The following is a 25275-nucleotide window of genomic DNA, read 5'->3' on the forward strand; positions in this document are numbered from 1 at the left end:
CCCTGGGCCTGGCATGGCCTTTTGAAACCTCAGAAGCCCACACCCAGTGACACACTTCCCCTTAACAAGGCCACACTTTCTAATCCTCCTAATCCTTTCAAAGAGTTCCATTCCCTGGTAATTAAGCATTCTAATATATGAGCTTATGGGGGCCATTTTTATTCAAACCACCACAACTAGTATTTGTGTGTGCACACACACACTAAGAAAATTAAATATTTAAAGTTTTAGAAAAGGTCCCATAGAATTCAGCAGTGATACCATATGGGCCTGGACGTTTTTTTAGTTGATTTTTTTTTTTTAACTTCTTCGGACTCATTGCTTGTTGTAGATCTGTTGAAGTTATTTATATCTTGGTTTAGTTTTTGTAGTTAACATGTATGGTGGTTTGAATGAAAATGGCCTCCCATAGATTCATTTATTTGAATTCTTGGTTCCTAGTTGGTGGAACTGTTTGGGAAAGATTAGGAGAAGTGGCTTTGTGTTACTGTGAGTGGATTTTGAGGTTTCAAAAGTCCACAGTATTCCCACTTACCTCTCTCTGGCTGGTGGTTGTATCTCAAGATGTAAGGTCTCAGCTACTGCTCCAGGGCCATACCTGCTTGCCTGCCTGCCAGCTACCATATTTCCTGCCATGATGGTCATGGACTCACCCTCTGAAACTGTAAGCCCCAATTTAAATGCTTTCTTTATAGGCTGCCTTTGTCACAGTATCTCCATGACAATAAAAAATAACTAAGACAATATGTACATAGAAATTTACCTATTTCTTTTAGATTTTCTAGTTTATTGGCATATGAGTTTTCATATTGGCATGCCTTAATGATCTTCTGAATTTTATTGTTATCTGATGTAATATCTCCCCTTTTCATCTCTAATTTTATTAATTTAGGTATTCTTCCTTTTGGTTAGGTTGGCTAAGGATTTGCCAACCTTCTTTTGTCAAAGAACCACTTCTTTGGGTTTCCATTTTAGTAATTTCTGTTCTGATCCATATTTCTGTTTCCTGGTCTCACGTTTGGCTCATTCTTATTTTTCTATGAACTTGAGTTCCGTAATTAAGTTCTTTATTTGAAAACTCTGACTTTTTAGATGTGGATATGTGTAGCTATAAGCTTCCTTCTCAGAACTGCTTTGTTTCATCTCACAGGTTTTTGCCTTTGCTTTCATTTATTTCCAGGACTTTAAAAAAATTCCCTCCTGATTTCTTTGACCCATTCATCATTCAGTAGTGTGTTGTTCATATTTTCTGTAGTTTCTCTTGTTAGTTTCTGGCTTTATTCTTCTGTGATAAGATGGAATATAAGGAATTATTTCAACTTTCATGTATTTGTTAAGACTTGATTTGCTAAAGTATGGTCTGTTTTGGAAATAGTCTCGGGCTACTAAGAAGAGTATGCTTTGTGAAGCTTGGTGGGGTGTTCAATAGGAGTCTCCTAAAGTCCATTAAAGGTTCTTTGGTTAACTATTGTTATTATTTTTTTCTGGTAACCTGTCTGTTGGTGATAGTGAAGTGAACCCACTATTACTATGTTGTTATTGTATCAGAATTATGATAATGAGGGATATCATTTTGCTTTTGTTGTTTGTCAGATTTGGTCCTTTTCTAGTCTTTGTTTGAAAAAGTTACTCATCTAGCAGAACTTACTTTCGTCTATGACCTTATGAATGTGTTTATCTCTCTCTTCAATATATAGGATTCCTTCAAGAGTCTTCTCCAGTGCTGACTTAGTTGTGGCCATGAACTCTTTTGCTTTATGTTTATCATAGAAAGTTTCTCTTCATTTACGAAGGACATCATTGCTGGTTATAGTAATCTTGGTTGGCAGTTGCTGTCTCTCAGAGCTTCACATACATTGTTCCATATTATTTGGGCTGTTAAAATTTATTGTGATAAATCTAATATTACTCTGGTAGGTTTGTGTTTGTGTGACTGGCATTTCTTTCATGTAGCTTTCAATATTCTTTCTTTGATCTATATACTTAATGATTTAACTACAATATGTCATATCAACATTCCCTTTTGGCCTTGTCTATTTGGTGTTCTAAATGCCTCTTGTATCTGGATGGCTACCTCTTTCTCTAGGGGGAGTTTTTCATTGAATACATTTTTTTCTGCCTTTAGACTGTACTTTTTCTTTGCCATGATTTGTTAATGTAGTCTTCCAATAGTTTTATTTATTTATTTATTTTTTATTTTTTTTTATTTATTTATTTATTATGTATACAGCATGTTTGACTGCAGGCCAGAAGAGGGCACCAGATCTCATTACAGATGGTTGTGAGCCACCATGTGGTTGCTGGGAATTGAACTCAGGACCTCTGGAAGAGCAGTCAGTGCTCTTAACCTCTGAGCCATCTCTCCAGCCCTCCAATAGTTTTATATGTACTGTTTATATTTTATTTTTATTTTTATTGTTGTCTGAATGTGCTCCTTCATTTACCTTGTCTTCGAGCCCCAATCCAGTCCTTTGGTGTGAATTCCACAGTGTACTTGACTTACTTAGCCTTTTATTTCCAAAATTTCAATTTGAGTTTTCAGTATTTCTATCTCTTTATTGAGTTCATCTTTTATATCTTGTATTGGCTTCCTTATTTTGTTTGGTTGGCTGCTTGTGTTGTCTTTGAATTCATTCAGGAGTTTGTTCATGTTTTCTTTAATTTTGTTGAACATTCTTAAGATCTGTTTTTGGAATTCTTTGTCTTAGGTTTTTAATCTACTTTATTTTCATTGGAATTTATTACTGTAGAAATGGGAATTTTTAGAGGAATCACAGTCCCTTGATTTTTCATGTTTCTTATATTTCTGTATTGGAACTTGGCATATGCAGAATTAGATGGGTTTCTTTAATCACCTGTATTCTTTCAGTTCAAGTATTTTCAATATTCATCTAGGACTAAGTTACAGTTGTCCAGTGCCAAATAGTCAGCTCTGAAAACATATATACAAGTAAATTATATGAGCTGAGCAGGTTATATTTAGGAATCCACACACACACTCATGTAGTAACAACTAGCACTCAGGAGGCAGAGGCAGGTGGATCTCTTCTTAAAGGTGTGCATCACCACCACCCAGCTGTTATTTTTATCTAATTAATATTTATTTCTGTTTTTACTCAATCCTCCTCCATTTTTTTAATCTTTGAAGTTATAATTACATTTCTCCCTTCTCACTCCTCCCATATACCCCTTCCCACTCTCCTTCAAACTCATGGCCTCTTTTTTCACTAGTTGTTACTAAGGGCTGCTTACTCACCATTCCAACTCAGTTGTAGCACGAATCTTAGAAAGTCTTATTAATAAAAACAAACCTGGGAGCCAGGCATTGGGGTAAATTCTGAAAGATCAGAGAGACAGAACAGGCCACAGCTAACCTCACCTCGATAACTTCTCAGCTTATCCTGTTTCCTCAGACTGGAAGCTTCTGTGTCCTCATCCAGAATGAATCTCAGCTGAACTGCTGCCCTTAGTCGCCTGTAGAATGGAAGACTGGGAGGGCATCTCATGTTGTTTGTGAGCAATGAGCACTTGCTTTATTAACTCAGGCTGACTGAAGACTGCCCTCTAAGGAGGCCTCTTTGTAATAAGCACTTGCTTTCTGGGAAGAATCCTTGAGCAAATCCTGACCAACTCTCTAGTCTTGATCACATTTCTATTAGGTGCACCTTTTACATTGGAAGGCAATTATGGTCTATTAATGGCTTTCTTCTGGCAATTTTCTTTCTTTTCTATAATCAAAATTTTAATCAACCCAGTTCTAAAAACAATCTTCGTGAATTTAGAAGTTGAGTAGTAATACTCGGTGTGTTTATTTCTCTCTTCCAGGGTTGAGAGAGTAAAAAGTACCTACAATCATGCCATCTGTCATCATGAATTCTTTACCTGCACAAACACTTCCAAATATAATTACTAGGCTTGTGACTGTGGATGCTTCTGATGTGGTGATATTGTGTCCCCCAATATATTTTGTACCCTAATAAACTTTATCTGGGGTCAGAAAACAGAACAGCCACTAGACAGACATAGAGGCCAGAAAATGGTGGCACACACACCTTTAATCCTAGCTTTCTGGAGGCAGAGATCCATCTGGATCTCTGTGAGTTCAAAGCCACACTGGAAACAGCCAGGCATGGTGACATATGCCTTTAATCCCAGGAAGTGATGGCAGGAAGCAGAAAGGTATATAAGGCATGAGGACCAGGAACTAGAGCCTTTTTAAGCTTTTAGGTTTTTAGCAGCAGTTCAGTTGAGATCCATTTGGATGAGGACACAGAGGCTTCCAGTTTGAGGAAACAGAATCAGCTGAGGAATTGGCGAGGTGAGGTTGGCTGTGGCTTGTTCTAATTCTCTGATCTCTCACAATTCACAACAATATCTGGCTCCAGGTTTGTTTTTATTAATAAAACCTTTTAAGATTTTTGCTACATTCTAATATTTTGAAGTATATGCCTGTGAGTTTGCATAGAGCTGGGGAAATTTCTCCTTCAACACCAGGAGTCTCTCGCCCTTTTAGCCGCTTACCCTGTACCTCTTCTTCAAGTTTCCTTTGCTAATCTTTTCCTTTCTCCCCAGGTCTCATCATCTCATGTAAACCTCTACATCTTTTGAGGTCTGGGTTATGTCTTCAGTCGTTGGCCATTCATCTCATTTGCTTCCTTCATGGTGTTGCTAATACTTTGTAATGGTCAAAAGGAAGTAAAAACTTAGATAAATTGGGAAATCTTGGGGAAAATAAGATTTTGCTTTGTTGATCTGTTCTGGTTTATTAACTTCTTGAGGCTTTCTCACAAAAATTTTCTCCTCAGGTTATACTGCGTTTCATATTTTCCTTTGCGTTTAGTTAATACTTGATACTTCTATGCCTTTACAACTCATTTCTCACTTTGTTTCTCCCAACATTCAGTTATCATTTGGAGCTCAACATGGCTTTAGAGAAGGGGATTCAGTTGCAGTATAAAGGGGTCAAAAGTCAGAGTTAGAATTGAAAGGTTCAAGTTCTCTAGCTCTAGACCACTGTGAAACTTGTAGAAGTACGGAATTTCAGGTTGTACCTTGAGACCTGTTGAATCAAGAGTATGCATGTTAGTAAGAGCCCTACATTTAGAAGCACCATTATATAGTGCTTTCTTGTGGAGAAAGGAAACTTTCCTTGTATGTAAAGTATAGATAATACTTGTTATATTTAATAACCTTCTCACCAACATTTGACAAACCATGTTTTTGCCAGTTTATTTATTGTGATTTTTCCTGCTAGCATGTGTAGTATGGGAAGTAGGATTATCTGTCTCTTGCTTTATATTTTGTATTTGGAACAATGTCTGAACACACAGTACACATATTTCTTAAGTAATTTACTGGATGATTGAACAAGCTGTCAGACTTTTGACATTTGTGTTGTGGTATATTTAAATGGCTAGACCTATCTTCATTTAAAATCCCTTTTTTACACTGAAATAGAACAGTTCTGTCATTACAGAAAGCTTTGTTAGTTTGTGCTGCTCAGATGTCCACATTCCCTTCCTTCCCACTTTGAATCCATATTTATGCAGAATGGTTCCTATCAAAGCTGTCAATAACTCCCTGTGCCACATAGTTCAAATTTCTTAGGGACTTATACAGTTTCATTTTTTTTTTAAAAAAATAAATATTAGAGAAAGTAATTTGAATCCAATACATGCATAGTGTCCATCTGCACTGTAGTTCATTGCTTCCACTGGACTTGAGGGCCAGAGAGATCTCTTCTAATTTATTTTTTATTTTTTACGTTATTTATTTTATTTTATTTGAATATTTTGACTGCATGTATATCTGTACCATGTGCATGCCTGGTACTCACAGAGGTCAGAAGAGGGCACTGATCCTCTGGAACTGTCGTTATAGATGGTTGTAAGCTGCTGTGTGGGTACTGGGAATAGAACTCAGGTCAGCCAGAGAAACCTTGAAGTTAAGCTGGTGGTTTTTTGGACCATGGATAATAGTACTTTTTTTCTTATTCTATAACTGAGGGTCTTATGTCTCCTGGCACCACTCATGGTATAATAGCAGGCTCTTAGATTGGAAGTAGGAAAAAGTTAAATCTCAGACCTAACATTTTTGCATCCAATTAAAAATTCTTAAAAATTCCCAATTTTAAGAACCGTATAATATTTTGTAAGTGCATGTCCTGTTATTTTTAAGCTATTAATTCTGTTGTTAGTTATTTTTACTTTAGTTTATTTTATAGTTAATATCTTCATGTACATCTGTCTCATTTGTTGATGATTTCCATAGAATTAATTTCTAAATATTTAAAGGCTTGAGGTAATAAAGCTTTCTTCCTTTATTTATATTTGTGTACAAAAGAGGAAATTTTAAAGTTCCAAAATTTTTTTTTTTTTTTGTGTGTGTGTGTGTGTGTGTGTGTGTGTGTGTATGTGTGTGTGTGTAGGTGGGCTCTGGCATGTGAGTAGAGCTCAGAGGAAAACTTCGTTAGTTCTCTCCTTTTATCTTTACATGAGTCCAGGTTGTCAGGCTTGCTCAGCAGTTGCTTTACCTTCTGAATTATCTCATTGGCAAAAGAGAAAAAAGTGAATTAAAAAATATGTATTTATATAATATTAACAAATCATTGTATTTTTTGTTTTTCTTTCTTTTTAAAGGAGACACTTCTAAAGGAGGCAAAGTTGCAATTGCTCAATCCAAGTTGAAACCAGATATCACTAACACTTTTGGAGATTCAGACATTGAAACACGCTCATCTTTGCCTTTTGAAGATTTAACTCAGTTTGCTGTAAGTTCTCAGAACACTGTTGGTCCCCACATTTAGACTGTAAACCAGAAAGTATTGACAGATAGTCATTTCACTGAAGAGAGTCTGAACTTTCAAATATTCCTGAATTAGCTGGCCAGAAGATATTATCACTTCTTCCTCCCCACATAGGGAAAAGCCTCGTATTTTTCCAGGTGGTCATCTAATGGGCAGTCATCAGCAGTGTCTGTTGTTACTGTACCCACCATCCTGAAGCTTGGGGCAGTAGCAGTGCCCTCTTCTTTATACTCACATGAGACCCAGTTTTTTCTATGAGCAGGGATTTCCAGAAAGCTATCCAACTGAGGAGGCTCTGAAAGGTTCAGTTGTTTCTGCACTGGTTGACCACAAGACTGGTCAACCAATAGTACTCACTCACATAGAAAAAAGCCTGAAAAACCTGATATTTTCTATCAACAGGTTGTCCCTGAAGGCCTTCTATCTGAAGAGGCTCCCAAAGCTTCAGCTCATCTTGGATTAGCTACCCCAAATACTGGGACATCACCTGTAACCCCTACTTCCTATGCACAGAGAGAAAAGCCCGGTATTTTATATCAAGAAGGCTTGCCAGATGGTTATCGAATTGGTCAGGAACTGACAGTTTTAGCATTTCCTGGACAAGCTGACCAGAAGAGTGGTTTATCAACAATGGCCCCTGTCTCGTATTCACAAAGAGAGCAGCCTGATACTTTCTATCAGCAAGTCCTAACAGGTGGTCATTTACCTGAAGGCATTCCAAAGACGCCAGCTGCTCCTAGTCTGAGTGACCAGAAGAGTAGCTTCCCAACAGTAACTTCTACTTCTTACTCGCAAAGTGATGAGTCTGCTGTTTTCTACCAACATGCCTTGGCAGGTGGTCGTTTACCTGAAGACATTATGAAAACTTCAGCTGGTCCTAGGCCTACCGACCAGAAGTTTGATGTTCCAGCTTCACCTCTTACTTCCCACACATATGAAGGACCTACTATTTTCTACCAACAAGAGTTGCCAAACAGTCATTTACGTGAAGAGATTGTGCGAGGTTCAGTTCTTCCTGGACCAGCTGCCCAGAACATTGGGATAACTGCACTGTCCTCGACTTCTCTTTCACATGGAGAAAAGGCTCATACTTTTTATCAGCAGGCTTTGCCAGAAAGTTATTTGAGTCATCAGCCTTGGAAAGTTTCTGTTGCTCCTGGATCTGTTGACCAGAAGATGGGAGCAACAGTAGTCTCTTCCACCTACTCACATGAAGTAAAGCCTGGCAGCTTTCCCCAAGAAGAGTTGCCAGATAGGCATTTTATTGAAGAAACTCAGAAAGTGTCATCTGCTTCTAGGCCAGATGGCCAGAAGCCCGAAATGTCAACAATATACTCTAGTTATCACTCAAAGGGAATGAAACCTGTTTTCTATCAACATCCTCTGTCAGAAAGTCATCCAGGCAAAGAGCCTTTGGATGTTTCAGCTGTTTTTGGATCAACTGAGAAGACCCAGTCCTCAACAGTAACCTCTGCTTCTCAGCCACATAAAGAGACAGCTAAAACTTTCTACCAGCAGACATTATCAGACAGTCATCTAACTGAAGAAGCATTGCCCGTTTCTGTTATTCCTGGCCGAGGTGACCAGAAGACTCCTTTACCATCAGAATTACCTGTTTCGTATTCTTACAGAGACAAGAACCTGCCTGAAAATGTTGAGAAAGTTTCCATTGATTCTGGATCTGCTGACGAGAAGGCTGACATTCCAACAGTGTCTTCTAGTTCCTACCAGCACAAAAAGAAAACTATTGTTCCTTATCACCAAGAGTGGCCAGACAGTCATGTACCTGCAGGGACTCAGAAAGTTTCACTTGTATCTGGACCAGTTGACCAGAAGTCTGGGATTTCTCACTCATATGGTGAGGTTCCCGGTGTTTTCTATCAGCAGGAATTACCAGATAGTCATTCAGCAGAAAAGTCTACAAAAACATTGATCCCAGGACCAGCTGACCAGAAGACTGATCTGTCAACAGTACTCCCTACTTCTCCATCACACACAGAGAAGCCTATTTTCCCCTACCAGCCAACCCTTCATGAAGCTTTCAACGCTCCATCTGTTTCTAAACCATCTGATGAGCTATCTGGCATATCAACTGTAACCTCTGCTTCCCACTCATATAAAGAGAGGCCCAGTATTTCTCATCAGCAGAAGTTTCCAGACCACCACCTAACTGAAGATGCCCAGAAAGTCTCAGGTACAACTGGATCAGTAGACCAGAAGACAGGGACACCAGCAGTGTCCTATTTACAAAAAGAGAGGCCTGGTATTTTCTACCAACAGACCCTGTCAGGTCCTCTATCTGAAGAGGCTCTGCAAGCTTCAGCTATGACTAGACCAGCTGACCAAAGCATTGCTATGCCATCTGTAGCCTCCACTTCCTCCTTACAAAGAGAGAAGCCTCAGATTTTCTACCAGCAAGCTCTGCCAGGTGGTCATTTGCCTGGAGAGTCTCTGAAAGTTTCAGCTGCTCCTGGACCACCTGACCAGAACACTGGGGTACCAGTAGTATCTCCTACTTCCTATCTTCCTGGAGAAGAGTCCATTATTTTCTACCAGCCAGGCTTGTCAGGTAACCCTCTATCCGCAGAGTCTTTCAAAGTACCAGGGATTTCCGGATTACCTGAGCAGAAGACTAGCACACCAGCAGGACCAGCAGGTTCCTACCCAATTGGAGAGAAGCCCATTATTTTCTACCAAAACACTTTGCCAAGCAGTCCCCTGACAACAGAGACTTTCAGAGTGGCTGCTATTCCTGGGCCAACTGAGCAGAAGATTGGTACACCCGCAGGACCTTCAGGTTCCCATCCAGTTGGAGAGAAGTCCATTATTTTCTACCAACAGGCCTTGCCAGATGGTCATCTTCCTAAAGAAACTTTGGACATTTTAGCTTCTCCTGGACCAGTCGACCTGAAGACTGGGGAGCCACCAGTGTATTCTACTTCCTATTCTTTTGGAGAAAAGCCAATTATTTTCTACCAGCAGGGCACATCAGAGAGTCAGCAAACTAAAAAAGGTCGCAAAGTTTCAGTTGCTCCTGAACCAGCTGACCAGAAGACTGGACTACCTCTCATTACCTCTTCTTCATACTCAAATCTAGAGAAAAATACCATTGTTTCTTACCACCAAGAGTTGCCAGATAGGCCTCTAACTGAAAACGCTGGGAAAGTTTCAGTTGTTCCTGAACCAACTGACCAGAAGACTGGGCTACCAACAGTGCCTTCTACTTCCCACTCATATGTAGAGAGGCCTGCTGTTTCTTACCAGCAAGAGTTTCCAGATCTTAGTGAAAAAGCTTTGGAAGTAGAAATTTTAGGTAGTGTTGGACCTACTGAACAGAAAACTGAAATACCAAGAGTGCCCTCTACTCCCTTATACAGAGAGATACCTGCTGTTTCTTATCAGCAGGAGTTGCCAGATCTTACTGAAGAAGCTTTGCGAGTTTTGGATGTTCCTGGAGTAGTGCCCTCTGTCCCTTACACAAAGGATGAGGCACCCCTCACCTCTTACCAGCAGGACTTACCAGAGCTTACTGAAACAGCTTTGAAAACAGGGCCTGGTGCGACTCATCAGAAGACTGGGGCACCAATAGTTTCCTACTCAAGTAGAGGGAAGCCCAGTGGTTTTCATCAACAGGAACTGCCAAGCACTGGTAAGGATGCATTAGGTGGTTTTGTTCATCCTGTACCATTTGTCCAGAAGGCTGGGAAAGCAACAGAACCTTTAAGTTACTACCCACAGAGAGAGGCCAGTGCTTTCTCTCCCCAGGAGTTGCCAGCCAGCCATCCCACAGAAGAGGCTCTGAAAGTGTCAGCTGGTTCTGCACTTGCAACACAGACACGTGGGACTCCAACAGGGCCTTCCAGTTCCTACTTCCACAGAGAAAAGTTCAGTGACTTTTATCAGAAGGCCTCACCAGATCATGATCATGTTCTAACTGAAAATTCTCTGAAGGCTTCAACTGTTCCTGGACTATCTGACCAGAATAGGAGACCTGCAGTCTTATCTGGTTCCTACTCACAGAAGGAGAAGCACAAGATTTCAGCTGCAGATCCGCTGGATGACCAGAAGACTGAGTTGCCAACAGTTACTCATAGGTCCTACCTACATAGAGAGAAGCCTGCAATTCCATCTGTGGTTGGACCAGATGATCAAAAGACTCCATTACCAACAGCTTTTCATGGTTCCTACCCTCAAAAAGTAAAACCTGTTATTTCTGTTCAAAAACAGTTACCAGATAGAGATCAAAGTGAAGATATTCCGAAGATTTCAACTGTCTCTGAGCCAACTGTTGTAAACACAGGTGTACCAGTACCTCTGTCTGGTTCATATTCACACAGAGAGAAATCGGATACATCCTATGGATACTCACAGGAACTGCCAGACAGACATCTAACTGAAGATGCTCTGAAGGTTTCAGGTTCTCTTGGTCAAGCTGACCAGATTTCTGGTTTACCTACAGTTTCTCCTGATGCTTATTCACACAGTGAAAGGCACCAACTTGTCTCAGAACATGTCCAAAAACTGATAGATAATTTGAATTCTCCTGAGTCTTGTTCTCTCATTGCAAACAGTATGCCTTTAAATTCGCAGATTGATGATGGAGTTATCATATGTAAGCCAGAATCTTCAGGTTTTGGTGATGTTGGCTGTGAGGAAGTCCGGGATACCGATCGTGGTTCCAAAACTCTTAAAGAAATTCAGACTCTTTTAATGGAGGCAGAAAATATAGCACTGAAACGATGCAATTTCCCTGCTCCCTTAGTGCCTTTCAGAGATGTTAACGATGTTTCGTTAATACAATCCAAGAAGGTAGTTTGCTTCAAAGAACCCTCCACAACTGACGTTTGTACCCAGAGGGAGCTATTTACAGAGGAGGTCCCTCACATTGAGTGTGTACAGAAGGACATTGGCACACAGACGAACCTCAAGTGCCAGAGGGGTGTTGAAAATTGGGAGTTTATTAGCTCAACTGCGATTAGAAGTCCTCTCCAGAGAGCAGAAGACACAGCGAGAATGGCATTTGATGAAACTTTCAGGCGGTATGAAGCTTCCAGGTCTGTAATGAGGTCTGAACCTGAAGGTTGCAGTACAGGCATTGGGAATAAAATTATTATCCCTATGATGACAATCATAAAGAGTGACTCGAGTAGTGATGTAAGTGATGGTTGCTGCTCATGGGACAGTAATTTACCGGAGTCTTTGGAGTCTGTTTCTGATGTTTTTCTAAACTTCTTTCCATATACTTCACCCAAGACAAGCATAACAGATAGCCGAGAAGAGGAGGGACTGTCAGAGAGTGAGGACGGCTGTGGTAGTGTAGATTCGCTGGCTGCACACGTGAAGTACCTTCTTCAGTGCGAATCCTCACTGAATCAAGCCAAACAGATACTTAGAAATGCAGAGGAAGAGGAGTGTCGGGTCCGAGCCCAAGGTAAGGACTGACTTATACAGGCACATTCAGGCTTGTGAACATTATAGCTTAGCCGTTTAAAATGGGACATTTGAAGTTCTAATTTATTTTCTTACAGAACTGTAGAATGATTATATTTTCTATCCAAAACCTGGAAAACAGAAGCAATGATATAAATAAGTTATATGATTAGTAGTGCTATTCTGAGTTTATGATTTTAGGCGAAGGAGATTCTCATGTCAGATGGACAATAAGAAAGTAGTTTGGGCTTCTTTAATTCTCTCATTGTAATGTCCTTGTTTTGGGGACACAAATGCCTCCAATTTACTCTTCTGTAAATTATTTTGTGCTCTAAAACTATGTAGCTTTCTCTTTGTTTTCTAATGAAATTTTTGGAGTTGATCTAAGATATAAGGCAAAAACACTTACGAAGGTCTTTAGTACTAAAACTTTTAGAAGTCTAAAAGGCGATGTTTATTAACCTCATTAATCTCTAGTAGAATCTTTGTAAAGGAGATGTAACAATCTTGAAGACATGAGGAAATGTTTCGGGTAGTAACTTGTAAGTGGTTCAGGACTGACTCGGAATCTTGAGGTTAACTGACTGTGCCATTCCTTGTACATTTTGATTCTGTCAAAATCTCTCTATTAGGTACCGTAAAAGTGTTAGTAACCATAGCAGGTACCAAGACGGGAGATAAAGAGACTCTGATTATAAGAAAAATTAAGATTAACGATTTAAATATCATATTTAGAGTGGCTCCTTTGGAAGTCCATCTTGGAGGATGGTTTAAAAACTGTGGTGGCTAAGGCACAGAAATCCTGAGTTCAGGGTTTCCCTGGATTACATAGAAATACCCTGCTTTGAAGGGTGGGTCGACTTTTCAGTGAAGTGACCTCTTAAGAGCTCTTGATGTGTCACACACTGAGACCACGTGCTGAGCTTTGTGTTGGCAGTCAGGGGCAGATGTTGCTGGTTTTCTTTGCTCATGTAGTCATTGAAAAATGACCAGTTTCACAATTTTTAAATATCAACTGTTTGTTTGTGATTTCTCTCCAGCCTGGAACCTAAAGCTTAGTTTAGGACATGACTATGGATACTCCATTTCAGAATTAAATGAGGACGACAGGAGGAAAGTAGAAGAGATAAAGGCGAAGTTGTTTGGTCATGGAAGAGCAACTCACGTGTCTGAGGTATAAAAGAAATGTAGAAATGAAAACTGAAACTGAAACAAAGGACAGTAGAAATTAGAGCCCTTAGTTGGCATTGATGACTCCAGAGGAGTTGCTGATAATCTTAGGGTAAAGTTTTATTAGAGTCTTAATTCTCTAAAAGTTAAAATTGAAGGACTAGATTCTATAAGTTTGGATTAATTCTAAATTATCATAGTAGTAAAACAAGAATTGAGTTGTTTTGCTGATTTATTTTTGTTTTTTGTTTAATTATTCAAGACAAGGTTTCTCTGTGTAGCCTTGGTTATCCTGGAACTCACTCTGTAGACTAAGCTAGCCTTGAACTCAGAGATCACCTGCTTCTGCCCTCCTGAGTGCTGGGATTAAAGGCGTGTGCCACCATGCCTGACTTGCCAATGTAATTTTACAATTGAGAGGTTAAATGTCTCCTTTACATCTTGCAATTCAGGTGGAAACTCAGTTTCAGAAGTTGTATTTTAAGAATAGAGTTAAAGTAGTTTTTATCTAAGAGCAGCTTTCCTTTTAAATGTTTGTTTTCTTCCTTTAGTGAGCCATTTCTTGAATAGACGCACTTATCTAAAGAGAAGTTAATTCCTGTGATTACAGAACATTAACAGATGCCATTGAGCTGAGCATGTGCACTTTAATCCCAGTATTGGGGAGGCTTAGGCCAGAGATGGCAAGTTCAAGGCTATTTAATAAGATTGTTTTCTCAAAAAACAAACCAAGGGCTGGAGAGATGGCTCAGAGGTTAAGAGTACTGGCAGCTCTTACAGAGGTCCTGAGTATAATTTCCAGCCACCACATTTTAGCTTACAACCATTTATAACGAGATCTGGTGCCCTCTTCTGGTATGCAGGCAGAACTGTATACATAAGAAATAAATAAATCTTTAAAAACAAACAAACAAACAAACAAAAAAATACAACCAAACCAACGCGGTCCTACCCCTGACAAATGCCATTAAAATGTTTTGGATCTCCTTTCTTAGCTATGTCTGTATTTCTTACTCTGACATGTGTTGACTCTCTGTTCTTCGGTATGCTTTTGAATTTTACATAGAATCAGCATGAGATGGGACTGGAGAAATGCTCAGTGGTTAAGAGCAATTGTTGTCCTTGAGACAGGGTCTGGCTGTCCTGAACTTACTATATAGATTAGACTGGTCTCAAACTCACAGAGATCTGCCTGTCTGCCTCTGCCTCCCGAGTGCTGGGATTAAAGGCATACACCACTGTGCCCAGCCAATGTCTTGCAAAGTTTTAATGATCGATCCCAGTCATGACATTGGCTTTAATACAGTCAGGATACTGAAAATCGGTATTTCACAAACTAAGGCTGTCATAATTACATCCATGCTGCTCCTCCCACCTCTTCTTTAACACCTGTCAACCACCTGTCTAGTCCTCATTTCTATATTTTGTAATGTCAAAAATATCATAAAAATGAAGTCATTTTTGTATGGCCTTTTCCATTCAGAATAACTGAAATATTTGAGTTAAGAAGAATTGCTTAGAAACTCATAGGGTATTACTTTATCAATAGCTTTCCTTTTGTGTTGCTGTGGATGCCCCATAGTATGTTTAAATATTCACCTGTGAAGAACATTTTAGTGGTTTCTCAATCTTGGGCTTTATAAACAAAAGTTGCCTAATATTCATTTTGCTTTCTTTGGGAATATGCATTTGTTTATGTGATGTCAGTGTCCAGGAGCTTAATTTGGGTTATCAAATTAACCTATCATTTAAGGGTAAGTGATCCACTTACCCCATATCCTCAGCAGCATTTGGTATTGACATTGTTTTAGCTGTTCTGCTAGGTTTGTAGTGAAACTTAACACACACACACACACACACACACACACACACACACACACTTTTGTGTATGTGCATATGAATGTGCTTGCATGTTTATGTGTACATAAAGGTGCCCGTGGAGGCTAGAGGGTATTGTATCCCCTGGAGCTGGTAACTGAGCCTTGGTCCTCTATAAGAGCAGTAAGTGCTCTTAACCATTGAGCCATCCCTCCAGCTCCTAGAGCAACACATTATTGTGGGGTTTTTGTTGTTGTTGTTTGCTTATTTTTTGTCTTGTTTTATTTTTATTTATTTATTTATTTATTTATTTATTTATTTATTTATTTATTTATTTATTTATTTATTGAGGCAGGGTTTCACTAAGAAGTAGCTCTGGCTGTCCTGGAACTCACTGTGTAAACCAGACCAGCCTCAAACTTACAGAGATCTGTAACAAGAATCTTAAAAGGTCTTATAATAAAAAACCCAGAGACAGTTATTTGGGTGAAAGCTGAAAGATCAGAGAAGCAGAACAGCCAGCCTTTACAAAATTCTTAGCTTCAAGAAAACAAGTTCCTATTTTCTCACATCGTATATACCTTTCTGTGTCCTGCCATATTACTTCCTGAGATTAAAGGTGTGTGTCACCACTGCCTGGTTCTGTTTCTCTCATGTAGCCTGGTGTGGCCTTGAACTCAGAGAGGTTCATACAGATTAAAGATATGTGCCACCACTGCCTGACCTCTATGTCTAATTAGTGTTTGGCTCTGTCCTCTGATTCCCAGGCAAGCATTATTGGGGCACACAAGATATCACCACAGAGATCTGTCTACCTTTGCTTCCTAAGTATTTATTGTGGTTTTGATTTACATTTTCCTAATTTTTTTGATGTTGAACATTCTTTTCATTTCCGTTTCTCGTCTTTATGTCCTATTTATTGACATATCTATGTGTCCTCTTTTTTGTTGTTTGTTTGCATGTGTGTTGTGCTGGGGATCCAACTTACACCATCATACATGGTAGGGAAGCACCTGACCTGACACTCACAGTCCCACTGCTGATTTTTGAGTTTGGTTTTTGCTTTTTGTTTTGTTTTGTTTTGGTGTATGTATGTGTGTGTGTGTGTTTTCTTTTTTAGGATTTATTTATTTACTGCTACCACCACCACCACCACCACTATTATTATTGGTTTCTTGAGACAGGGTTTTTCTGCATAGCCCTGGCTGGCCTGAAACTTGCTCTGTAGACTAGGCTGGCCTCAAACTCAGAGAGAATTGCCTGCTTCTGCTTCCCAAGTGCTGGAATTAAAGGTGTGCACCACTACACACTGCTATTTTTTGTATTTTTGTTTATGTATAAATGTGTGTGTCTGCATGTAGGCATGTGTATGTGAATTCAGGTGCCCTTGGAGGCCAGAGGCATTGAATCCCTGGAGCTGAAGTTACACAATGTTGGGACCTGCCTGATGTGGGTGCTGGGAACTGAACATGCGTCCTCTGAAGGAACAGCCAGTGATCTTAACCACTGAGCCATCTCTCCAGCTCCAAGTAGAACACTTTTAAGAGTTTCCTAAGTGCTGTTCATTATCATGAGCCATTTTATCCTGCAAAGTTTTGTTTTTCCTGCTGTTCCTTTGACCTGTCTTATAGACAGATGAGATGATTTTCATGGTCATTTTTAGCTTGGATATAAAACTGATCAGTATATGACTTTGGATTACTTTATGTGGAAAACTATTTATATCTTCTAGGGCTTACGGAGTCCACGGGGAATAGGTTGTGTGCCCGAGGCTGTATGCAGTCACATTGTTATTGAGAGCCATGAGAAAGGATGTTTCAGGACTCTAACTGCTGAACAACCACGACCAGACAGCCGCCATTCTGTTTTCCGATCTGTTGAATCTTCAGATGTAACTAGAGGACAACGGAACCCATCATCATGGAGAGGCAGGCACATCAACCTTTCCAGATCGATAGATCAGAGCAATACCCGTTTTAAAGTTTGGAATTCCTTTCAGTTACAGAGTCATCCCCCATTTCAAAAACTTGCACCAGATGACATCAAAATTAGCAAGGGTGTTGGAATGCCATTCCATGCATACATGGACCCCCAGCCATTGGGATTAGTAGAACCTTCTTGTGTGCCAGCTAAAGAAATGGATTTCCCTTCCTCATCACAAATACTTCCCCCTGAACCCAAGAAGCAGTTCACTACCTCCATCACTTTTTCTTCTCACGGACACTCTAAGTGCATTTCTGATAGCTCTGTTTTTAAGGTTGGTGTTACTGAAGGTAGCCAGTGTACCAGACCATCTTTAGGAGTGTTTAAGTCACATATCCCTGAAGAGCAGATTTCTCCTAGAGATCTTAAACAGAAAACCTCTTCCCCTTCATCACTTAAAAGGCATAGTCATTCACCAGTGACTATTTTAGCTGAAGGTAGTAGGCAAAGGCAAAAATTACCTGTTGATTTTGATCATTCTCATCAAAAAGGAAAACTCTTAGAAAGATCAGATTTTAAAGCTGGTCATTCTGAACCCAGTGTCAGTGCAAGTTTCAAGGGAGTTCAGTTTTCTGGTAAGGATACCATTATTAGCCCAGACAAACTAAGTCCTACACTAGAAGTAAAAGAGAAGAATGTAGCTATAACTCCTGATCTTCCTTCTTGCATTCTTCTTGAACAACGAGAGCTCTTTGAACAAAGCCACACCCCACATACAGATCACGAGATGAGAAAATACTCTTCTCCCTTCTGTCCAGACATTGCTTCTTGCATTTTTCTTGAACAGCGAGAACTCTTTGAACAAAGCAACGCCCCACATGTAGATCATGAAAACAGAGAAGACCATTCTTTCTTTCCTAAGCACCAGGATTGTTTAGATGCAGATCTTCCTTCTCCCGATTTTCTTGATCAGCAACAATGCAAATCCCCAGATGTAGACGACCACATGAGAAAACAGCAGTTCCCTCTTTGTCAAGGTCAGGATTGGGTAGTAGAAAAGATTCAGCATATACCTCAATCTCACTTTTCTAATATGATAAATGTTGAAGCCAAGGTCAGTAATTTGATCTCCCAGTCAGCCCCTGACCACTGTACAGCTGCATCTACTTCACCTTCGAATAGAAAAGCACTTTCATGTGTTCGTATAACTCTTTGTCCCAAGACTTCTTCCACGTTGGATTGTGGAACCTTAGATGAAAGGTTTCATTCATTGGATCCTGCTTCTAAAACAAGGATTAATAGTGAGTTTAACTTTGATCTTCGAACTATATCTTCAAGGTCATTGGAACCAACCTCCAAATTACTGACCTGTAAACCTATAGCACAGGATCAAGAATCTTTAGGTTTTCTAGGACCTAAACCTCCACCGGACTTGCAAGTCGCACAGTCTTCTCTTCCAGATAGTAAGACTATTTCTCAGGACTTGAAAACCAAACCTCCTCAGAATAGCCAGATAGTAACCTCAAGGCAAACACAAGTGAACATTTCAGATTTGGAAGGATATTCCAAACCAGAGGGGACTCCAGTATCTGCAGATGGGTGAGTCACTGTGATAACAGGCAAACTGATGGAATGTATAACAAAGGATTTAAAATAGTTAAGGAAATGGGAAGACTGGGGTGGGGGTGAGGGCAGAGGGCAGTGTAATTTCTTTATAGGAGATTGAATCTAACTGGTCTGATAGTCTTTTAAGAGGTATATAAATCAGTGAACATGTGAAGTAACATGAAGAGCTTTTTGTAAGATTTGACATCAGATATAAGAAATCTAAAACTTTAAAAAGAACCTTTGGTCATCCATTGGTACAATTTACTACTTCATTTTATGTTGGAGATGCACTGATGATTTCCTGGGAGTTTGAAATGTAAGTGGGGAGAGATTTGTTTTGGTCTATATTTAGAGGGGGGTCAGCTGACGTTTGCTTGCTCCAACATCATATTATATGGCTACAAGAGGATAAGGTGGAGGAACCTCCAAGAAAATGCCCCCAGTGATGTAATTTTTCCAGCTATTCCCCACTTAAACAGTTCTACCATTTCCCAGTAGTCTGTTCATATTTTGAATCCGTCAGTAATTTAAAACAATTCTTAGATCAGAGTTGTCATGATCTAATTAGCTCTGCAAATACCCTCAGATATATCCCATCATTTCTCAGTCCATTTAAGTTCACAGTCATGATTAACTTGCATATGCTCTTTGTATTTCTCTCCTCTCTTTCTAGCTCATGATTTCTCTATTACACTATTTACAAGAGATTTAAAAAATTCCCCATCACTTTAGCCAGCCCAGCAGTAAAAAATATCATTATAATGTTTCTGGATGTGAAGCCTCTCTTACCTTGTGTTACAGGAATGGAAACTGAATTTATGGACAGGTTAATAGGCTTGTCTTACTCAGCCTAATATTAGTAATTCATCACTGATTTAGTTTTCCCTTCATAAATCTTTTATAGCTAAAGAGAATTACCTGTGTGTTAATGGTTAAGGTAGGATACTACAGTGGAAAGCCCAAGGCTTGGGAAGGAGGAAGGGGAAGTGTTTATTTAACATCTCCTGGCATAAGTGACATTGATATACAATCTTATCTAGTCTTCATGACAACTTGATTCCGTGATTGACTGGGAAAACAACTCGCTAACATTGCCCCTTGTGCCAAATGATGCTGAAGAGCCTGGCTCAGTAGCAGCTTATTTAAGCAAAGCAAGAACCTGCTTTCCTACATAGATGTGTCTTGCACATTCTTTAATACTACTTAAATTTCTTGTGGATGAACTTTAATTTCTTTGGCACTCTTATTAGGAGATGCACAAGAAAACGGTTGAGAAGTTCAAAGGTCCTTTACAAAGCTGAAGTGATTAATAACTGGATTTGAGTAAAAAAAATCCAAGATGCCAACCTCTGTCTTGAATATTATAAATCATGGGAAGTGATGGATATTTTTTATAATGCTTAGAAATTCAAAGTATAGCAAATTTGTATACAGTATTCATTATACCCTTCAAGGTTTGAAATAAATTTACTGCAGCTGAATTCCTTTAAAATTGAGGTAAAACTATGAATGAGAAGAAAATAAATTATTGCAAATATGAACTAGTAAAGATGCTGTTTATTGAGAATGTACTAAATGCTGAGCTTCATGGTGAATGTTTACATTGTATATACTTAGAATCTTAGAGGTAGATACCATTAATCATTAACTCAATTTCTGTTTTTTAAATCTTGAAAATTAGAGAAATTGTTTCTGTGGTCTGGGAGGGTGGGTAGTGCTTCTGGAAAAGTGCTTGCCTTGAACGTCCAAGGACCTGATTTGATCTCTAGTCCCCATGCTGAAAGCCAGACATCCGAGTGGTCCTGTGTAGTCCCAGCATTGTGGTTGCGGAGACAGACAGATCTTGGGACTTGTTGGCTTAAGTCAGTGAGAGGGTTAGGAGCTATGGCATCCAGTAACAGCTGAGCAAATCTGGAGCTTGCATTTGGGGTTGTAAATAGCGTAAATACTATGCTGTATACAAAAGAAAGGAGGTTCTTAAGAGAAATGACTAATTCCAGGCTGGAGTGGGAATTGGGCAAAGCTCTGAAATCACTCTCAGAAACTGAATAACTTAAGTACTGAATTACAACTCGAAGTATGAAAGAGATATTCCTGAGTCTATACTGATATAAATAATTAAAAAGAGGAAAAAAGCGAATGGAATAGGCCAATAATACTTCCTTCCAGATGAATAACATCAGGGAAAGAGGTTTATGCAGGCTGAGCTGGGAGTACACAGTTCATCATGGTGGAGAAGGCACAGTGACTGAAATGGCTGGAATTGTGACTGCAGAAATTTGTGAGGGGGCTTGTTGCATCTCAGCAAACCAGGGAGAAGAGAGGCTTGGGCTGGAAGTGGGGCCGGCTACAACTGCCAGTGCCTGCTCCCACATCTACCAGTGAGGAACCACCTTCTAAAGCTTCTACAACCTCCTAAAAGAGTGGCCATTGGCTAGGGCTAGGGACCAAATTAGAGACATTTTACCTCCAAATGCTAACGTTTTCCCATAATTAAAAATTGTATTCCCCTTATCTTTAATTTTTTCATGTTTGCTTGGTTATCCTGGCACTAGCAAGATGGTTTCATGCTCAAAATTTGGTTCTCTTCATACCAAGAGAATTTGAAAAGAAGTTTATCATTCACACAAAAGAATCTCGGGGAGATCTGGCCATAAGTAGGTCTGGGCTGACTTGACCAAAGCGAACGAAATGAGTTGTGCTAATAGTAGCTAGAGCAGAAGACATTCAAGAAGGGCCTAAGTTTCCTGCTGGTACCAAAGGGAACAGACTTTTTTGCCAGCTTCTCTAGCTAAAGGACCAAAGTGGGAAAGGAGGGAAAGTCTTAAAAGGAGTTGGTGATCAAACATCAGAAATGGAGGGAAACTATTACTGTGGTTGCAGAGATCACTGTCTACATCCTTAATTCATTATATCCTATGTTGATATGGTTGCCTAATATTTAAGGCTTTTTTACAGCTGTGCTCATGAGAGAAGTATTCACTTGTAAACTTCCAGGCTTGAACTGACTTCCTGAAAGTATTGATAATCTGTGAAGATTTGGAATTAGTTTTGTACAGTTATTAGAATTCATCAATGAAATTGTCATAGATGGGAGTTTTTATTATTGGTTCAATTTGTTTAATGCATGTGACTATACAGATTTTTTTCTCATGTCAGTTTTGAAAAAAGACTTTTTGAAAACTTTGTCCTATTCTAAGTTGACATGGTGATATCCTGTTGTGACATTAGCTTTTTTTTTTTTTTTAATTTCTGATACTGGTAATCTCATCGATCTTGTTAAGGTTTTAAGATAGGAGTTTTGGTAAGCCATCTCTAGTGTGTGTTTTCACTTTGTTAATTTCTACTTTTATCTTTATCTTCTATTTTGCATCTGGAATTTGTTTTTCTACCCTCTTGAGAGTAAACAATTTAATGTATTCATTTTTTGTTAATTTTTAGCATTTTTCTAATATGTTTATAGAGAGTGTTTATGTGTTTATGTAGTTTTCAGTTTCTTCTTTGTCCCATTGACTGGTGCTCTGTGTTTCTTAACTGCATTGTGGTCATGGTGGTTACTCTGAATGACCTCACTATATTTAAGTTCAGAATTGCTTCATGATATTTTATTTTGACCAATGTGTGGTTGAAAAGATTGTGTGTTCTGCTGTTGCTGTGTGGGGTAGAGAACAATCTGGTTTAGCTTGTCAGGTGAGCTGTTGAATCTTTCCCTTTGCTGTATTTGTCTGCTTGTTAATCAGCACATGAGAGGAGCATATTACATGATAACATGTAGTCACACTTCCAAGCATGGTGTTCTTATTTCTCGCCTTCCTTTGATTTTACTTGTAATTTTTTTTTTTTTTTTTTTTTTGAGTAAGTTCTCCTTCTACTTAGTCATTTGGGAAGTTGTTGACCTGCCCCACCATTAATATGACACATTCTCATTTCCTTAAAGATCTTCTACATAATGATAATGAAAACACCCAGGCTGGGAAATTAACACTGCTTCATTACAGGTGTTATTCTGACTCCTCTACTTCTCCTAGTGTCTTTCATAGCAAAAGAAACAATCCAGAATTACATGTTGTATTAGTTATTATGTGTGTTTAATATCCTTTCCTTTGAAGTTGTTTCTTCAGTGGTTTCTTTTCTTTTTCTTTTTCTTTTTCTTTTTTTTTTTTTTTTTTTTTGAGACAGGGTCTCTCTACATAGCCCAGGCTGTCCAGAAACTGACTATGTAGACCAAGCTGTCCTGGAACACAGAGAGATCTGCCTGCCTCTGTCTCCTGAATGTTGGGATTAAAGGCGCATGCTCTACCATGCCCAGCTTCAGTACTTTCTTGATGTTTGTAACCTTGACACACTTAAGATTTTATAAAACAATTATTTTGTGAGATGTTCTTTAATTTGAGTTTTCTGATGATTGCATTTCTGTTACTTTATATTGACCTTCATTACATCCTATCATGTTGCACAGTTTTGATTTCCCATAATTGAAAACCACCATTTTAATTGCTTAATAAGGTTGTGACAGCCTCTTGTTACCATTGTCAAGTTACTCTTTTCTCCTATATAATTGAATATTTTACATAAGATACTTTGAAATTAAATAAACTCTTGCTACTTAGCAAATTCAGCTTACTGATTATACCTACACCTAATTATGCTTTCTTATCTTACTGAGTAGTTTATGATTTACTGTTTTTCTTTTCTTTTCTTTTTTTTTTAAGACAAGTTGTCACTGTGTAGCTCTGGCTGTCCTAGAGCTTAGCATGTAGACCAGCCTGGTCTTGAACTTACAGAGATCTCTCTGCCTCTGTTTCCAGAGTGCTGGAATTAGAGGTTGTGTACCACTATACCCAGCCCTCTTTGTTCTTGCTATAGAATCTTCTCTGTATCCAGGCCAGCTTCACACTTGTAATCATCCTGCCTCACACATGGGGTTCCCAGTGTGTGCCGTGAGCCCTGGCTGTCGCTGCTCCTTTGCCTTTTCCTTTTTATCTGAAGTAGGTACGGACTATCGGGAAAGCACAAAAATAGTCAAGAAAGCTGAATGTGGTGGCTCAGGCCTATAATCCCAGCATTCCGGAGGCCAGGGCAGACGGATTGTCATGAATTCCAAGCCAGCTTGGCCTATGTTACAGAGTAAAACTCTTTCAAAGAAACCAAAATAAATAAATAATAAGTAGATTTTTTTTTTTTTTTTTTTTTTTTTTTTTTTTTGGTTTTCGAGACAGGGTTTCTCTGTGTAGCTTTGCGCCTTTCCTGGAGCTCACTTGGTAGCCCAGGCTGGCCTCGAACTCACAGCGATCCGCCTGGCTCTGCCTCCCGAGTGCTGGGATTAAAGGCGTGCGCCACCATCGCCCGGCAATAAGTAGATTTTTTAAAAAAGAAAGTAAAAGTTCTGAACTGTCCTCAGTGTCCATTACTCAGTTTTCCTGCTGGTAGTATCTTAGTATCATTGAAGTGTAGTATCAAAACCAGTAAATTGGCATTACCAAAATACAGCTATCAGATTACAAACCTTAACCAGTTTAAAATGTACTCGGTGTTTTGTTTTGTTTAAGGTGTATGTGTTTAGTTCTGTGAAATTTGTTCACCTATACAGATTACTGTAACCACCATCATAAGCATGGTATAAGAATGTAGTGTCCTTGTGCTACCACTCGATGCTCTTCCTCTCCCCTCTTCACAGCCCTCTTCACCTCTTGTGATCAAGTGACCTGCTTCCTGTTACATCATTCTGTCCTCGGCGAATGCTGTTCAAATGGAATCATACAGCACTGCAGCCTTTTGAGATGAGCTGTCCCCTCCCTCTCTCCCTTCTTCCTTTCCTGTTGTTGTTCTTAATGTCTGAGGTTGAACTCGGCACATAAAAGCACTCTGCCAGTGAGCAATACTCCCCAGCCTTCTTTTAACAAAAATTAATGATACTATGTTCCATTTAACCTAGTGCATCTCAAATATTATTTTAACGTGCTATCAATAAAGTTATTTATTTACATGCAATCTCAAAAACTCAATGAATTCAGGTGATTTTTTAAAAAATATTTTAATTTATTTTATGTGTGTATGAATGTTTTGTCTGCATGTATATCTGTTTGCCTCATGTATGCCTGTTGCTTGTGGAGGTCAGAAGAGGGCAATGGATCCCTTGGAACTGAAGTTACTATGGTTATGAGTCACCATGTGCAAGAGTGGCCAGTGCTCTTAACCACTGAACCATCTCTCCAGCCCTGCCTTCAGATGATTTCAAGTGTTTCTAATCATGTGCAAACAGTGCTTCCCCTCCTTTCCTAATGATAGGAATCAAACGTAGGGACTTGTGCTAGGCAAGTGCTCCACCACTGAGCTGCACTCCCAATCATTATTTGATCTTTAATAACAACTAAAATAATTCTGCAGTCTCTACTTTGAATGTTTTGTTCTCTAATCACCATGTCATTAGAGTTCATGATCTGCTTCTACTTAAAATAGACCCTGCCAAGTAAAGCCAGTTCCTTTACATGGATGTTAAAAGTAAGCAAAGAGCAATGGAA

General features: G+C 39.2%; 1 protein-coding gene across 5 annotated transcripts in view; it reads left to right on the plus strand.

Moving 5' to 3' along the window:
- Alms1 (ALMS1 centrosome and basal body associated protein) overlaps positions 1–25275 on the plus strand; it is a 121334-nt gene that overhangs the window by 34806 nt on the left and 61253 nt on the right. For 3 of the 5 annotated variants that reach the window (XM_042274428.2, XM_042274426.2, XM_042274429.2), the window contains exons 8-11: positions 6639–6769; positions 7208–12236; positions 13276–13409; positions 16956–18745. In XM_042274428.2, the coding sequence (XP_042130362.1) occupies positions 6639–6769; positions 7208–12236; positions 13276–13409; positions 16956–18745 (7084 nt within the window). The remainder of the gene's footprint in view (positions 1–6638; positions 6770–7207; positions 12237–13275; positions 13410–16955; positions 18746–25275) is intronic. The other 2 variants (XM_076567066.1, XM_042274427.2) reach the window with 1 other exon arrangement.

This window comes from Peromyscus maniculatus, chromosome 3 (genome assembly GCF_049852395.1).
Source record: "Peromyscus maniculatus bairdii isolate BWxNUB_F1_BW_parent chromosome 3, HU_Pman_BW_mat_3.1, whole genome shotgun sequence".
Lineage (NCBI taxonomy): Eukaryota > Metazoa > Chordata > Mammalia > Rodentia > Cricetidae > Peromyscus > Peromyscus maniculatus.